General features: G+C 35.8%; 1 protein-coding gene across 2 annotated transcripts in view; it reads right to left on the reverse strand.

The window, feature by feature from the left end:
- The window catches only part of LOC131802414 (uncharacterized), an 83894-nt gene that overhangs the window by 39049 nt on the left and 26756 nt on the right, over window positions 1-18089 (reverse strand). Inside the window, exon 1 of one of the 2 annotated variants that reach the window (XM_059122609.1) lies at window positions 2760-3603. The exons of the other annotated variant lie outside the window; for it this stretch is intronic. Within the exon in view, the coding sequence (XP_058978592.1) occupies window positions 2760-2802 (43 nt within the window). The 5' untranslated portion in view covers window positions 2803-3603. Of the gene's footprint in view, window positions 1-2759; window positions 3604-18089 lie in introns of those variants that run through there. 2 annotated transcript variants of the gene reach the window in all.

Below are 18089 nucleotides of genomic sequence, written 5' to 3' on the forward strand. Positions count from 1 at the left end.
ACATCAGTACTAAAAATCAAAATTCAAAGCCCAGAGATGAAACGGAAATAGCCATTTGAATTAACTATTATGCGTGAATGTGCGTGTGTTAGTTGAGTTGTGGTAGGTGAACTAAGGGTGCTGCCCTCGTCGTTCGTTACTTGTCAATGTGTCCCAGTATTGCAATTAATCTTAATGCAAATAGAGAGAAACGGCAACAAATGGCCGGCATTATTGTTGGGTTATGAAGCTTGTTCTCATTCCCACTCATATTTATCTCTGTTAAAATTAAATGGGTTTAAGCTGTGATTCGGGTTCAGTTCCATTTTCTCTCTATATTTCTCCCTCTCTCTCTGTCTCAATTTTCCAAAACAAATGTGGGAGACTGTGGTGAATGGAGTGGGAAATAAACAGCCATTAACTTTGTTGAATTTTTTATGAAAATCAGAAGAAAAGTTAACCGAATAAGAAACTTAATTTAAAATTAAATTTGTACAAATATCTGAATCTGAAAGCTTTGCCAGAGAAGTTAAATCTCCTCTAAAAAGGTACCTAAAATTAATCTGATTCAAAGAGTGTCACAATTCAAACAATTCTGTAAAAACAAGTTAGCAAATGGTATAGACGTGCGTGGCCGACCATGTGATACCCTACAACACTACAATATGTTAGAGGCCCCCTTATGTTCAAGCACTGCCCAGATATTACCCTTAGAATTTTGACCAGGGACATTTGCACTCCGACGTGCTGCTAGTTGTTGTGGTTAATTTTACAGCTAAATATAATCCAATGATCATCCAAAATGCTAGAGTTTTTCCCTGTCCTTAACTCTCTTCTCAGACGTGTCGATTAGCTTCAATTGTATGATCAGGAAATTAGTCTGTTTTTGGTTCATTTGAACCCCTAAATATTTTACGATCATCTACAAAGCAAGAGGCCCGTCTGTATCTCCAGATTTAGACTCATATGATTTGCTTGTCTACGATATTTGGCTATAGTCTTCAACGAAATCAATATAAAAAATTCAGAAGTCCGCCTTTCTGGTATCTTTGCTGGTATTTTTTCACACAGAAGTAGTTGTCCATTCTACCCGCTGTGCTAAACTCTAACTTCATACGAGATTTCCTGTCCTTTGGTTTCTATTTGTGACTATTGAAATGACTGCAAAATCAGGAACATTTTTATTTCTTGGTCCACTCCAACCCCTAAATATATTGCTGACATCTTTGAAAACAATAGCCCTAGACCTACCCTTGTGAAAATTTTCGTGAGTATCGGACGATAATTGCAATCTGATGTAATAACCCCAATCTGTGTTGTAAAGTGACAAAATATTACTTCAATATTATAAGTCAAATTGAAAAAATAGCATGCGATAAAAAATATAAAAAGGGAAACAAAATACTACAAAATCTATATTAACATCATTATTGATATCGATTTATGCGATTTTTTCAGAATTTCTACTTTTATGCCAAGAGGGCATTCGGAATTGACAAAATTTGTCAAAATCCAGCCATATATATATATATATATATATATATATATATATATATATATATATATATATATATATACGTTGTATGTATTTCGCTATATATATCCGAAATATTTACTATCGGCATATACGTAAAGGTCAGGATTGACCTGTTCGTCTATTAGTGATTTCGCCGGCATTAAAAATATTTGCGGTTTAATGGAAAATTTTACTTTAATTTAACACAAATATTATGGTCTATTTCACCCACTAAATATTACCCGATGACCATCAAAATTGGAAGGCTTCCTAACTTCCCCTTTGAGTGGTCTATAATTCCGACCTGTAGTGCAACTGCAAAGTCAGGGAAATTTTCAAAATTTCAACCCCTAAATACTATGCAATTATCTCCAGAAGCAATAGCTTCTATTCTGGCCCTTGCCCCACCTCCATTCTAACTTTTTTGAAGATCGGTCCATGATTGCGACCTCTAGATTGATTAAAAATTAACATGGACAAACGGACGGACGGACATACATAGCTAGATCGACTCAGTTCGGCGAGATAGGAAGATCCATATATACGTTCCTATGTAGGAAACCAATATTTCGAGATGTTACATAATTGTTGACCCAATCAAACTTATAATACCCCCAACACATAGTGTTGTAGGGTATAAAAATGAATAAATAAACGGTACATTAACACTGCATTTGGATTATTTAAGAGAGCGAAGCGAAATTTGACATGTGAGCGAGATTGCGTTGTTGAGAAGGACTTTTTGGGGTCATTTATTAAAAATTATTACAAGTATTTAAAGGTATTGAAAAAGTTTATTTGGAAAAATTGCATTTATACCCAGAAATATTTCTCGAAATTCATATATGAAAGTACTCCCAAAAATCCGGGTTTTGGAAATTTGTCTGCCAAACAATGATCAATTTTAAAATTTCTTAGAAAAATCCATTAAAAAGTAATTGACTAATATTCTTTCGGAAACCTTTACTTTACAATAATTTTATATGAATAAATTAATAACTCGAAAGTCAGACAGTAAACATTTTAGGAGGATTTTGCTGAGTACCTCTGTAAGAGAAGAGAGAAACTGTCTTCTTTTTCGCTCTCTCCCACAAAAACAAAACACAAGTCAAAAATTCCTCACAAAGATTTGCAGACTATCGCGTCTGACAAAGATTCCCCATAATATTAGGCTTATCTCTAATAGTGAATGTGTTGAAAATAAAATATTATCAAAAATTTCCCCGAAAATTCCAATTTGTTTTCAAAATCGACCAATATTTACCTGAGAAGAAGGTATTTGTTGCATTATCCACTGTGACAAACATGATGACTGGCTTTTGTGTGTGTGTGAAAACAACAGGCAAAAATGCACTTATAAATGCCAATTCAATTGTAAATGCCAAAATCTTCAATTGGCTATGTTGCGATTTGTTTTCAAAACTTTTCTGTTTTTGTTTTGTAATTTCCACTGATTCGTTCGAAATATTAGTTGTTTATGCACTACTAACTACTACACTGATTGTTGATGGCTGGTCATTGTTATACAAATATTGATATTTGGGCTTGTAACAACAATGTCGCTGAACATTTTCGAAAACCCATAAACTTTCTCTTAAATACCAAAAATTATTGAATGTTTAAAATGCAATTTATTTAAACAATTATAATTATTTTTATTGTCGTTGTTATTCGTGGCGTTTATTTCTGTGGTTGTTGTTGTAATTATGATTATTGTTTTTATTATTTGTAAACACAAGCCACAATTTTTTTTCGGGGGAGCCACAATACACTTTGGGTGGTTATGATAAGAACACAAATATGACAAAATTGTTTACTGATATTGTTTTTCTTTGTGGCTTTATTATTGTTGTTGCTGTTTTTATACATAAGTTGTCTTAGTATTGGTTATCGCATACACATATAAAATATAAAAGCCGCGCTTTTTCGTATATAAGAACTTTTCAAAACTTCACAAGTTTGTTAGTGTTTCCAATGATATCTTTCAAGTTAAATCTTATGTATTTTATTTAATTATTTTGGTATTATTTTGTTTTTACAAATTTATCTGTTTTTGTTTTGATTTTTTCTGCTACACTGTGGTGCCGTTATGCGTCTGATTGCATTGACATCCCGAAACGGAATAAAAAAATCAACGTTCTAAAATCATTCTACAAGCCACAACACACAACTTATGTGCAACATGTTTCTTTTGCTACACCACGAGCCCTGAAGAGCAAGCAGCACACAAACAATGCCATACGCGTACGTACACACACACACACACACACTCCTGAGCTACGCACAACAACATTACGCCTACAACAACAATTATGTTTTCATATTCACATTCAATTCGCCCGAGTGCATAGGAGTAGGAATATGCTACACACATTGTTTTATTTGTTGTATGAGGCCCATATGTATGGATGGATGGTTGGTTGGGTATGGTTGTTGGAGTATTCTTCTACTATGTGTGGTGCTAGCACAAATATTTTCTGTTGTTGTTGCCTGGCACTGGACACTTGGTGCGTACGTTGTAAGTACATGTAGCATAAGTGCGTGTTGCTCGACTCTGTTATTTTGCCGCTCAATCGAATCTCTGTACTGTAAGTGTAGTAGTAGTAGTTGATGTTGTTGTTGTTGGCTTTGTCAAGATTTTCCATTCAATTTCCATTTCGAATCATTCAAACATCCATCCATCTTTGCTCTTCTCTGTCTTTTGCCCGGTTCGTTTTGTCTGATTGCAATGCCGAATACAATTAATGCATATTGTTTTAAATGCGTAAATGTGTATGAAACACACTAATAACAAGAACAATGACAACAATAACAGCATCGGTAATCACTGCAATGAGAGTGAGAAATTTGCTTTGTTTTCGTCTCTTTTTGTGTCCCCTTTGGCCTTCCACTTAAAGATTGCCTCTTTGTGGAGTTGACCAAAACAAAACACTATCTGATCTTCCCGCGGAGTAACGAGGGTAGTTATTAACACTTCAAGTGCAAATTTTATGAGAGGATGGATCTTCATTATTTGTTGAGTATAAATCAAAATTATTTAAATGTAAGTAATGGTTTTAATGGCGATATCTTTAATTTGTTTCCAAATTAATTTAAAGACTACGTTTCCAGAGATGTAAACATAACGGCATTAACAAATCGTAACTGTTATCCTTGATTTTCTGCATTTTGAAGCTTTCAGTCACAATACTTTATCAAATTGTCTATACTTTGATGTTAGGGGTTAATGTGGAATTCCAATTGACAACAACACGTGAATATTAATCCATTGTAGCGGTACTTCCCAAATGTTGTTAAATTCACGCCTCATTCACAGAGGATATAATTCCCCACAGAAAAATTTATTATATAAGATGTAGGAAGCTATGAGGGTTCAAGCAGCCTTTTCCAGCTGAAGTAGCTGACATTTTTCATTTCGAAATCTTAATAGAGAGAACACATTCTGGGGAAAAATTAAGGTCGTCCAGGTTTTGGAATGTTATTTTGATTGTCCTAACCTCATTTTTCTACTACATGGAGTGCTGCTGGGGAAATCCAATCCAAAAACCAACAAGCTTTCTATATGTTTTTCGATGGTGAATGGTATTCCTATTTCGGTCCCGCTGTACTTAATACGTTCTCGCTTATGGACCCTATTTATGAAACTATGTTATCTCTAGAATGTCATAGTTTAACGTTTTTCGACTTATTAGTCAAATATATATTTGATACTACCAGTGCTCGCTACACCACACTGTGTTAAAGGACTAATCTATTGAAATTGAACAAAATGGATTCAGATTTCGATAAAATTCCCCTGTATATCTTCTATCGTAGTCCAAAACAACAATTTAGTCCATCACAACTGAAAAAGACTTAAGTTCAACAGGGCCAAACCTAAAATAACCTCCACAATGATTAAAAAAAACTTATAAAAGAATTCGGATTAATTGCTCGAAACGGTTCCATTTTAAATAGAGAATTCCGCGAAATCGTCTAAGAATGCAGTTTAGTGTTCAAAAACTCATAAAGTTGGCGGTACCATTATATGATCCTTATAACAAGACGTGAACCTATATAGAAAATGTTCTGCCACAGTCGTTGTTATCTATTGCGAATTTCAAATACCAAATTTTGAACCATGTTATTAAAACAATAAAAATACCGAATATCGGACGGTACCGTTATATGGGGGTTTCAAGAAAACTGTGGGCCAATATAGACAATGTTCAGATGCAGGTGATAGGCAAAGGTACTGTAAATACGGATAATGAATATAGAATATCCGAAGGTACCGTTATATTGAGCTATACGAAAAGGTGGACTGATTCCAAAGCTCTACATTAAATAATCTGAGCTGTATATTAATTTCAATAAAAAAAAAACAGAAGGACAGTTAAGCGAATAGACGGACATCGTTAAATCGACTCAGAATTATATTTGTATTATGAATATATACAGGGTTACATGAAAAAACTGCAACCAACTTCAGACTGCTGTCATTTCTAACCCACTTGTCCGACGGATGTTAAATTTTTTCCAGTGACAATTCATTATATTGTTGGTGAGGATTTTCCAGAAAAAAGTTATTTGAAATGGTATTCAAATGTGATAGTGTTATTTCATTATATTTGGCTGGAAAACCACAAGTGGCGATCGTTTGAGCAACCAGCGTTTAAATGTGAACAAATCTTTTGTGTCTCGTACCATCGTTCGTTACCGTGATACTGGTAGCACGACGTCAAGGAAGTGGAGGAAGAAAATAGCAACATCAGTAGAAATGGTTCGAGTAGTGGAAACCCGCGTCGCAGTGGCCGGAAAATGGCTCGTGAGCTGAACATATCGCAATATTCCATTCGGCAAATATTGAAAAATTAACTAGGGGTGAAGCCGTTGAAATTCCAAAAAGTGCAATAACTTACATAAACTCAAAAGAGGTAAAGAGTTGGATCGCTTGGCCGACAGTGGTGAACTTCCGAATTTGGTTTTCTCCGATGAGAAAGCATTCGTTGTCCAGCAGTTTGTAAAAAAAAAACAAAATGATCGTGTTTACTTGCCAAAGAGGTCAGCTGAAAATGTGCAACTTCGTGTAGCCAACAGAACTCAAGAGCCGGCCATGGTGATTGTGTGGGCCGCCATAACAGCCGATGGTCGCTCTCCGCTCGTATTAATCGACCGTGGCATCAGAATAAATGCTCGCGAAAATATTCTGGAGGGTGTATGACAGCCTTGGGCACGCAAACATTGGACATTCCAACAGGACTCAGCACCATCGCACTCAGCACGCGCCACCAAACAATGGTTACAAAATGAGGTTCCTCGCTTCATTTCCAGCGCACAATGGCCACCAAAATCTCCGGATACCAATCCGTTGGACTATTGTGACGGGAGTATTTTGGAAAGCAAGGTTGGAACAAACAAATACCAAAGAGTCGATCACCTCAAGCAAACGCTTCGCCGGGAATGGCTCAAAATATCGCAGAGCAACATTCGGGCAGCGTGTGATGGTTTCATTGGCCGTTTGAAGGCCAATGCTAAAGGTGGCCAATTCGAACAAATCTAAACTTATTCTAAAATTTTATGCTATTTCCGACATTTTTTGCTTTCATTCAATAAAATTCAAAAAAATGTAAAAATTATGGGGTTTGACTTTGTTGCAGTTTTTTTATCTCACCCTGTATACAACATAAAGGGTCAACATTTTGAATAATTATAACTCTATGAAATAAGCATCGGATTCTGTTCAAATATAACTCATCCAAATATTTGTATTAACACAATATCTGGTGGGAAGGTGAAATCGGTTCATTCTCTCTACTAGTCGCCCAGAAGGGGTCAACATTTTAAATAACGATGAAGCTCACAACCACTTCGTTCAATATAAGCTTCCGATACATTCTAAAATTTCTACTAACACACAAAGAGTCACAATTTTCAATACTTATATCTCACATTATTTGCGAAACATGTCTGCGATTCAGAAATAGTTCAACTCGAACAAAAACCCAATTCCCTTTTGTTATGGAAATGGAAATATTAAATTTTATCTCATTCCTGGAAAAATACAAATCATTGTGAATTTCCTACAATGATCCTCGTACTAACAACCAATAAATAAGAGTTTAAATAAACAACAATTGGCTTGTGGGCAGTTGGAACATATTGCACCCACACATTGGCTGAGTGTGTGTATTACGGTAGGCTAAAGCAGTTTTTCCAGTAGGAAAATTGTTCTTTTCCCTTTCCTTTTAATTTACACGGCGCGTTTTTGTTGTAATTGTATTATGGATTGTTACCTGAATGGAAGGCGAAGGTATTCACGCTTAGAATTCTTAACAAATTGGCTGTCTATTGGTAAGGCAAAACAAAACAGACAGAATAACAACCTTTGGCGGGACAAACGCCATAAACACTAACCAATCAATGGTCTGTTGGTTCTCGGCGATGTTTTTGTTTTGGCCAACTCCTTTTCAGTGTGAGTGTTTTATGTTTCAGGCAAATCAATGATCAATGAATATTGATCGACAGGGTATGGATGGATTGCTCGTTCGGCGGCAATGGATGGCTGGATGATTGGTTTACTGCCACCTCTATTGTTTTGTTTTGTCAACAACAATCATGAAGCCACATAGCTGCTTTCATGTCTCTTTGTCTGTCTGTCGACCGGCCGGTGTTTTAGTTAGTATTTGTTTTGTATGCCACACGTTATCACCTTAACGATTACTACCGCCGCCATCACCTGAGGAGGAGGGTTGTGCGTGCAATCGTGTGCAGGGAGAGTTGTTGCCGGAATTGCTAATAAGAAAAATTCCCCTCGCTTAGGGTTTCTGAAATGTTGAGGATTTTTTCTCTTTTAATCCTTAGAAATATTCATGGGATTAGGGGTATTAGAAATTTCCATATATTTTCCATATCTGTATGTTTTTCTCAAAATATTGTGGCGTTTTTTTCGATTTGAATTTTAAATATTGTGGGAATATTTGGGGAAATAAGTCAGCGGCATTCTCATGTTTGATGTTTGTCACATTGGGTATGTTTACAAAACATCTATATTTGTAAATCATATTTAATCGCATGTAATGCACAGGCGTCTTTTTCTGTGAATTTGATGGATTAATATGTTAGATATTTATAATTCCTATTATGTGGAAGGAAATGTAAATTTTCCCACATTATTAAAACGTAATAATACATTATGTTTTATCGATGTTTCATGACATGGTCGGCTTCGCCGGACTTTAGACTTTGCTTACATGTTTCAATTTTCATAATCGTCCCTCGAAACAATTATAATTCATATTGGGAACATATTACGGTTTTGGGCAGGCTTAAATGTTAAGTAAGCGGAGAATGGAGCTGTAGCTAAATTTGAGCCTACATTCATCAATTATTGCAGAATTATTTTTTGTAGCTGAAATCGATCTCACTATTTAAAATAATAACACGCATTTAATGCATAACAAGTAAAAAAGCACATAGCTTCTGCCGGGTCGAACTTTTAATACCCTTCCCAATTTTTGCATATACAATTTGTTGTCATAGGCTGTAGTAGTCATTACGAATTTCAAATACGAAATTTGAAACAATTCCGGTAAAAATCGCTAAATCATCCAGATAGCGAATATCAGGGGTACCTATGTAGACAATTATCTTCCAGAGGGTAAAGTACTCAGAAGGAACTCTTGTGTGTGTGTTTTCAGACAATTCCAAAAATATGGCAAAACTCATCAAAATACCGAATATCGGGAGTTTATATGGGGAATATATGATTTCGTGGATCTTATATGTCGTTCCGTTGTGTGTGGCCTATATGAAGACGTGGACCTACATAGACAATTTTCTGCCACAGATTGTAGTACCCATTACGAGCTTCACATACGAAATTTGAAACAATTCGGGTGAAATGACAATTTTTACTAAAATTATCAAAATACCGAATATCGAAGACGTGAACCTGCACATAAATTTTTTATTCATTGACTGTACTACCGATTAGGAATTTTAAATACGAAATTTGAAACAATTCCATAAAAATTTCGCTAAAATCATCCATATAGCAAATACAACAGATGGTACCATTGTATGGGGGCTATACGATATCGTGAACCTATGTAGACAATTCTCTTCCAGGGGGTAAAGTACTTACCAAAAACTCCTGGTGTAGGAATACCGTTATATAGGGGATACACGATACTGTGGTGAGAAGAAAAAACTGCAACCAACTTCAGACTACTGTCATTTCTAAGCCACTTGTCCGACAGCTGTTAAAATTATTCCACTCATTATACTGTTTACAAGCGTACAAAAGCATGTTGGTGAGAACTTTCCAGAAAAAAAGTTATTCGTTATGGAATTCAAGCGTGATAGTGATATAAACAGTTAGATAGTTATATTTGGCTGGAAAACCACAAGTGGCTATCGTTAGAGCACTCCAGCATTTAAATGTGAATAAATCTTTTGTGTCTCGTTAACGAGCAATGGTTCGTTACCGTGATACTGGTAGCGTAGGACACATCAAGGAAGTGGACGGAAGAAAATAGTAACATCAGCAGAAATGGTTCGAAAATGAAAATGTGCAACTTCGGTTGGCCAACAGAATTCAAGCGCAGGCCATGGTGATGGTCTGGGCCGCCATAACCGCCGATGGTCACTCTCCGCTCATATTAATCGACTGTGGCATTAGAATAAATTACGAATATTATTGCGAAAATATTCTGGAAGGTGTATTAAAGCCTTGGGTACGCAAACATTTTGGCCCCAAACCTTGGTCATTCCAACAGGACTCAACACCATCGCACTCAGCACGCGCCACCCAAGAATGGTTACAAAATAAGTTTCCTCACTTCATTTCCAGCGCACAATTGCCACCATAATCTCCGGATACCAATCCGTTGGTCAATTGTATCTGAAGTACTTTGGAAAGCAAGGTTGGCACTAAAAAATACCAAAGTGTCGATCACCACAAGCAAGCGCGTCGCCGGGAATGGGACAAAATACTGCAGAGCAACATTCCGGCAGCGTGTGACGGCTTCATTGGCCGTTTGAATAATTCGTGCCAAAGGTGACCAATTCGAAGAAATCTAAACTTATCCTAAAATTTAATGCTATTTCCGACATTTTTGCTTTCATTCAATAAAATTTAAAAAAAAAATGTAAAAATTATGGCGTTTGACTTTGTTGCAATATTTTTATCTCTCCCTGTAAATTGGATCCGTAAAATTATCCAAGCTATAATTATTTATTAATATCAAAACTTCAAACGAAGTTTAAATATAAACACCAGAAATGAAATAAATTCCAAAAATAATGTCAAACTTCCTACCTTCAGTGTTCTTCCAAAGACATGTGGCCACAACACCAATTCTTTCTTCCATATAACCCATTTCAAAATGTTAAACAAGAAATACAAAATGCATTCTCCAAATCCTTTCCCTCATATTCAAATTCAAGATTGACAAACGTAACGAAACCCTCACAAATTATTTTCACTTTAATGAGATTGATGATTGACAGTTGCGCCTCTGAAAATTTCACCGAAAAGGTAAAGGTACAAATCTTTGGGGACAAATTTCTGTCATATCGTTCACACTTAGCCAGAATCACGCGTGCTGATCGTAACAATAAAAACTCTTCACTTTCTGAGAGGAGAGCGGGAGGCAACAAGAAAACGAACCTGTCAGCAACTAAACATCATAACCGTTACTAACACGAGTGTCAATGTATAGAGAAGAGGGTGGATGTGCAATGCGCAAACGCAGCAACTAAACATAATTCTCCAATATCCACACACTCACACAACGATACACGTATGCATGCCTTCCTTGGTTTATTGAGTATTTAACAAGGAATTTGACAGACAAAACAGGATATCAAAAGTTTATGGCATGCAATTTTATTGGGAAAAGTACTCTGGCGTTTACAGATTTATGAGTGGCACTAGACAAGAACATCAGACGCAACGGCCATAAAAACCAACCCCACTTAGCAAAAAGAGAGAGAGACATTTTTTCGTTGACTTTACCATTGTGGTGTGTGGAATTCCCCAATGTGGCAACTAAGAGTGGTTAGGGTCTATTTTAAGGGGGGGTATTTGGTGTGCGAGGAAGAACAACATTTAAATATTTCTTTGTTTGGTATAATTGTAACACTTGGAGCACTTAAAAATCCAATATCTAGAAGACATTGTTGTGAAAATAGTTTTCCAATTCATGTCCTCTGGTGGCGTGTGTTTTTTATGGTTTACGGCAGCAGTTGTTTTATTTTATGTTTTAATTTTCATTTACAAATTTTTCCTGCGCTTCATTGTTTTCTCCATTCAGGCGTTTCAAGATCATGGCAATGTTGTGCTTGGTAACATTGGCAATATTGGGCTCCTTGGTTGTAAGTGTGAATTTTCCTTCAATTCAATTAGCATACATGTGTATATATGTATGAGTTTATATGGTTCCAATGTTTACGGTATCTTCACGCTTAGCTGAGTATTTCAATTATTTTCTATGTGGTTTTATTTTTCCTAGTATTTTGAAGCTCGTCGCACTGGCACTTACGTTATTTTTATGACCCAGCCAAGTGTTGTCTATTTCCATGCTCTTACGATATGGTCAAAATAACTTTTAGTTTTTTGGAAACCAAAAATAAAAAAAGAAACAGTAAGGAATGGACAAGTATCAGACGGACCGGCAATATCCTACATTAGTCTGCATATTTAACCTAACATTTTTATGGAGCATATTTTGCCTACAGTACAGGGTGAGATAAAAAAATGCAACAAAGTGCGAGTGCGATGGTGCTGAGTCTTGTTGAGATGTCCAAGATATGCGGCCAAAATGTTTGCGTGCCCAAGGCTTTAATACACCCTCCAGAATATTTTCGGCTGTTATGGCGGCCCACACCACCACCATTTTCAGCTGACCTCTTTGGCAAGTAAACACTATCATTTTGTTTGTTTACAAACTGCTGGAAAACGAATGTTTCCTCATCGGAGAGAACCAAATTCGACAGTTCACCACTTTTGGTCAAGCGAAGCAACTCTTTAGCCCTTTTGAGTCTCTTTTCTTTCTGTTGCGGTGTAAGTTCTTGCACTTTCTGGAATTTCAATGACTCTACCTCGAGCTCATTTTTCAATATTTGCTAAATGAAATATTGCGATGTGTTCAGCTCACGAGCCATTTTTCACCCACTGCGACGCGGGTTTCGATCAAGTCGCTTCTTTACCTTTCGAACCATTTTTGCTGATGCTGCTGTTTTCTTCCGTCCACTTCCTTGACGTTGGGCTACCCTACCAGTATCACGGCAACAAGCGATGGTACGAGACACAAAAGTTTTTTTTTTCACATTTAAATGCTGGAGTTCTCTAACAATAGCCACTTGTGGTGTTCCAGTCAAATATAAAGAAATCACACTATCACACTTGAATTCCATCACAAATAACTTCTCACCAAAATGCTTTTGTATGCTTGTAAACAATATAATGAGCTGTCACTGGAATAATTGTAACAGCTGTCGGACTAGTGGTTTAGAAATGACAGCAGTCTGAAGTTGGTTGCAGTTTTTTCATCTCAAATGCAAAATTTTACTCAATGAAAATTCATTCTTTTAATTACAAGAAAAGCTAATAGATTACGAAATTTATGACACGGGTGTCGGATCGTAACAAGTCAAAATATTCCGCAAAATGTCTATATATGAATGAGTAGTGAAATAACTGACTGACTAACTGACCTAGAATCAATGCCAAGACGAAACAACTGAAGCTAGCATCTTGAAATTTTGAATTTTTTTGGTGCATTGGCAAGGGAATTTATACTAAAAGAGTACGAAAAGTACTAAAATGTACTTAAAATTGAATACTTTGCTTTGCACAAACGAAATGAGGTAGAATTCTGAAATTTGGAAAGAGAGTCACTGATGGGGTGCAGGAAGACGTTCGAACTAAAAACTTAAGAATTTGGCATGAGAATGAAGGTTGGACAGTAATTTTGATATATGAATGTGGTTTTGGAAATGTACTTAATTGTACTAAGTTTGGAACAGTTTGGTTTAGGCTGAACGGATAAAGCTGGAATTTTGAAGTTTTTTACTGGGGTCCCTGTTGGTGGAAATTTTTTGATAAAGACGTTGTTTTGGAAATGTGTTCTACAAGTGCACGAAAACTACTAAATAGTTCTATATTTGGTACAATTTGGTATTAAAATCTGAAATTTGGTATTGGGTCGGAAATAAGGAAGTGTTTTCGGAAATGCGTCATATACTTGTACGATAAGTACTAAATGGTTCTAATTTTCGTACTGGCTAGAATCTCCAAATTGTACATTGCGGTCTTCGTTGGTATGTAAAATTGAGATATGGATGTGACTATGTCAATTCTAAGACTTGATGTTTGGACAACTGTTTAGATTTGGAGGTGGGTTTGGAAGTGTGTACTAGAGTTGTTCGAAAAGTGTTTAATTGAACCAAATTTGGTATTGGGTGAAGGTGGAGGAATAGAGCCAAAATCCTGAAAATTGATATGGATGTCAATGTTGATGTCTCTAGTTGAGGGAACGGTGGTTTGGGAAATGCGTACTATGAACTTACGAGAAGTTCAAGTGGAACGATATGTTGGAATTGAGATTTAATTCTAAAATATAAAATTTAGGTCACTCTTGGTTCTTTGGGTATATATATTTAGACCTTGAAATAGTTTTGGACAGAAAATTGGATGGACCAAATGTGCAATGGTTTTACTAATATTGATCTCGGTATGTTTCAAAATGACTGAATTTTGAAGAAGTTTTGGTGTAAAAAGTAAACACTTTCTTATTATTCTTCATCCGAAAAACCTTTAATGTCTGAAGATTTAGTACAATGTATGAAGTCTTAAATTTTAAAGTGCGTTTTTCGCTGACAAAGTAGAGGGTAATTGCTATTTTGACATAAAAAGAAAGTGGAGGACTCAGAATGTATCTAAATAATTTCTCTCGTCAGAGAACCCGTTGTATGCTGTGATGCAGTAACAAAACACTATGACCTCCAATTGTTGAAATATGGGAATTTGTTGAATATTTTTAAAGATTGGCAACAAATATCAACCAATGTATATTGTTTTTTTTTTTTTAATTTGAATTTTAAACAAATTTCCAAATTATCCATATCCCGCTGCTGACCACTTAAGTGCTCATTTACATTCCTTCATGCTAGAAAACTAACCTTTTTTCTTATTGTATATTTTCGGAATTACATTGTTGTTGTTCTTGTTTTCTTATTGTCCCTGGTTATTTTTGCAAATGGTCTCCTTTTCCATTTCCCATATGTTAGCTGTTGCAAACATGTCAACAATTTCTGGGAGTTTCTTTAGTTTTGCCCTTCGCTTGTAGTACTTATTTAGGATACATTTAATTGTTTTGTTGTTTTTCTTGTTGGCTGGCTGGTTGGCATTGTCTGCGCCATGTTTAGTGGCAATTACTTTTTGGGTAATTTTTACCATATGGAGGATTTTTTGTGTGTATTTGCTACCAAAATTGCTTTGCAAGCAATGTTCGAAATGCACTTTTTAGGTTGATGTTAATTGCTGGGAGTCAAAGGCATGTTTTCAATTAGAATTATTGGCGTAAAGAATTTGTAAACGGGGTGAAGCATCACCCATTTTATGTGACAATTTTGCTTGAATACGGAAGAGTTTTGTTTACATTTTGCATGCCAATTGTTGAGAGAGACAAAAATTAATGGAACTCGCAACAAAATTTAATTTGCCAAATAATATTGCTATAGAGTATATCATATGGTTTCGGGAAGCGTTACAATAAAAAAATATATATATCGGAGCGATAGATATATGGGAAACGAGTTTCACCAAATGAAAAAATGCATTTGGATGTGCAAAAATTCATCCAATTTAAGATGGAATTACATATTTGATGCATAATAGCCATGAAATCGGATGAATATATATGTGGAAAACATATCCAAATCAAAACCGTTCTCGATTCAATTTTGCAGAGATATTTCTCAGCTGTATCTGATATCTCGTACCAAATATCACTGTTGTGGAGTGCATATTACGAATGTGATATCGGATAAAACATATATGGGGTGAGATGAAAAAACTGCAACCAAATTCAGACTGCTGTCCTTTCTAAGCAACTCGTCCGACAGCTGTTAAAATTATTCCAGTGACAGCTCATTATATTGTTTACAAGCGTAGAAAAGCATTTTGGTGATTGAAGCATTGAACCGAACATATTACAATACACCATTCGCATTCACATTTTGGCCGCAGACCTTGGACATTCCAAAAGGACTCACCACACGCCATCCAAGAATGGTTACAAAATGAGGTTCCTCGCTCCATTTCCAGTGCACAATGGCCACCAAAATCTCCGGATATCAATTCGTTGTTCTATTGTTTCTGGAGTATTTTGGAAAGCAAGGTTGGCACTAAAAAATACAAAAGTGTCGATCACCTCAAGCAAACGCTTCGCCGGGAATAGCCAAAATACCGCAGAGCAGCATTCGGGCAGCGTGTGACGGTGTCATTGGCCGTTTGAAGGTCATAATTCGTGGCAAATGTGACCAATTCGAACAAATCTAAACTTATTCTAAAATTTGATGCTATATCGACATTTTGATGATGTTTCGGCTATTTTCGACATTTTTTGCTTTCATTCAATATCCCCTGGTAAACATTACCATCGTTCTCTACAATAAACAAACCTTGTTTTTATAAAAACAACAATAAAGGGATTAAGCCTGACCATTTTGCAACAATTAAAAAAAGTATAAATTATGGCATTTTGACTTTTTTGCAGTTTTTTTACCTCACCCTGTATATGGGAGCTGTAGCTATATCTAAAAAATTTTACCCAAATTGGAATAACTGGCTTCTATAGTTGATATATTCTGAGACAAATAGTAGGCAAATATGACAAATAATTGTGTACAATATTTTTACCAGGGTAGATCTCGTTAAGGGGCGGTGTTAACCATTTTTTTAAAGCACCTAAGTTCTGCCGAGCCAGACTTTTAGTACCCTGAACCATTTGTAAGGAATTAAAAAAAATTAAAAATAAAACCGATTCCGAGCAAGTATGAAATTTGAAATTATTCCGGTGCATAATGTCGTCTATATCATCAAAATACCGAAAAAAAGAGAGGTATCATTAAATGTGGGCTATACAAAGACGTGGACCTGCATAGACAATATTCTTCCATTAGGAACTTCAATTTGACTTGTGGCTGCATATATAATTTTTCGTCGTAGGCTTAGTACCCATTGCGAACTTCAAATACGAAATTTGAAACAATTGTGATGTTTCTAAAATTATAAAAATACTGAATATGGCGAGGTACCGTTAAATGTGGGCTATACGAAAATGTGGGCCAACATGGCTCATTTACGAACTTAACCTGCCTACTGGCAAAATACACATGTGTACAAAATTTTAGCCTTCTATTTCAATTCGTTAGAATGATAGCGTGATTACAACAGACAGATCGATATCACTAAATCATCTGAAAATTTTACGTTGATCTAGAATATATATACTTTGTGTCGTCTGACATGAGTATTGCGAGGAGTTAAAAACGGAATGACAAAGTGGATATACCCTCCATAGTATGGCGGAGGGCATAAAAAATATCAAAAATACCCCTATTACTAATTCGCTTGAGGGCAAGGATTCCATTGAATCTTAATCGGAAAATTTCGGCTCTATCTAGGTTACTTTTGCCATGCAAAGTATTAAGAATAAGAATAATATAGCTTTTTTAAGTTTATAAGGAAAGAACCTAAAACATTATACTCCGATTAAACATTTTCATTTTTCAAAGTTTTCAATAAAACCCTTCCATTATAATTTAATTGACCAGACAGACTATCGGCAGCCGAGCCTTCCAATCAACCCATCAACCCCTCACTTCTGCCTGCATTTATTACGTATGAAAACATCAATAACAAAAACAAGCAAATAATGGTTTGCATAACAAGAATACATAGCTAAAATAACAATAAACAATTTCATCGCTCAAAAGAAACCCGTGATGTGCACATGCATATACAAAGACGGCTACAATTTGATCCACCGTACCATTGCTTGGTGATCCACCAACCAATCACACATATACACACACATTTCATAAGGGCTACAAACGACGCTTACCAAAACAACAACAAAATATCAAAACAAGACATTAATGTTCAATACCAAGTTTTGTTTTTCTTTTGTTTCCGTATCCATAACACGAACAGCAGTTCAAAATACGACTAACTAACAAAGAAGCAAACACGGGACATAAGGAACAAAATCACGTTAGAATATAGTAGCCCATAGAGAAAAATCATAAAAGTATAGACAATGCAACATAATGCAGGCAGGCAGCATTGCGACAACAAACTTTCGAACGCACACGTCCAACATAACATAAAGAGGAAGGGGCATCAAAAGAAAACACAACAAACAGGAAGAGAACGTTTTGAATATATGATGATCATTACACTGAAGATCATTTGTAATTGAAATTTTATTGAAATGAGAAACAAAACCAAAGGGGGAGAAGAAGGTACAGGTTTGAAACGAAAGGCTTCATAGCCCTGCACATAATTCCTTTGCCGGGCAGAGAGAAAGAGGTATGGAAATGT

Source organism: Musca domestica, unplaced genomic scaffold (genome assembly GCF_030504385.1).
Source record: "Musca domestica strain aabys unplaced genomic scaffold, Musca_domestica.polishedcontigs.V.1.1 1, whole genome shotgun sequence".
Lineage (NCBI taxonomy): Eukaryota > Metazoa > Arthropoda > Insecta > Diptera > Muscidae > Musca > Musca domestica.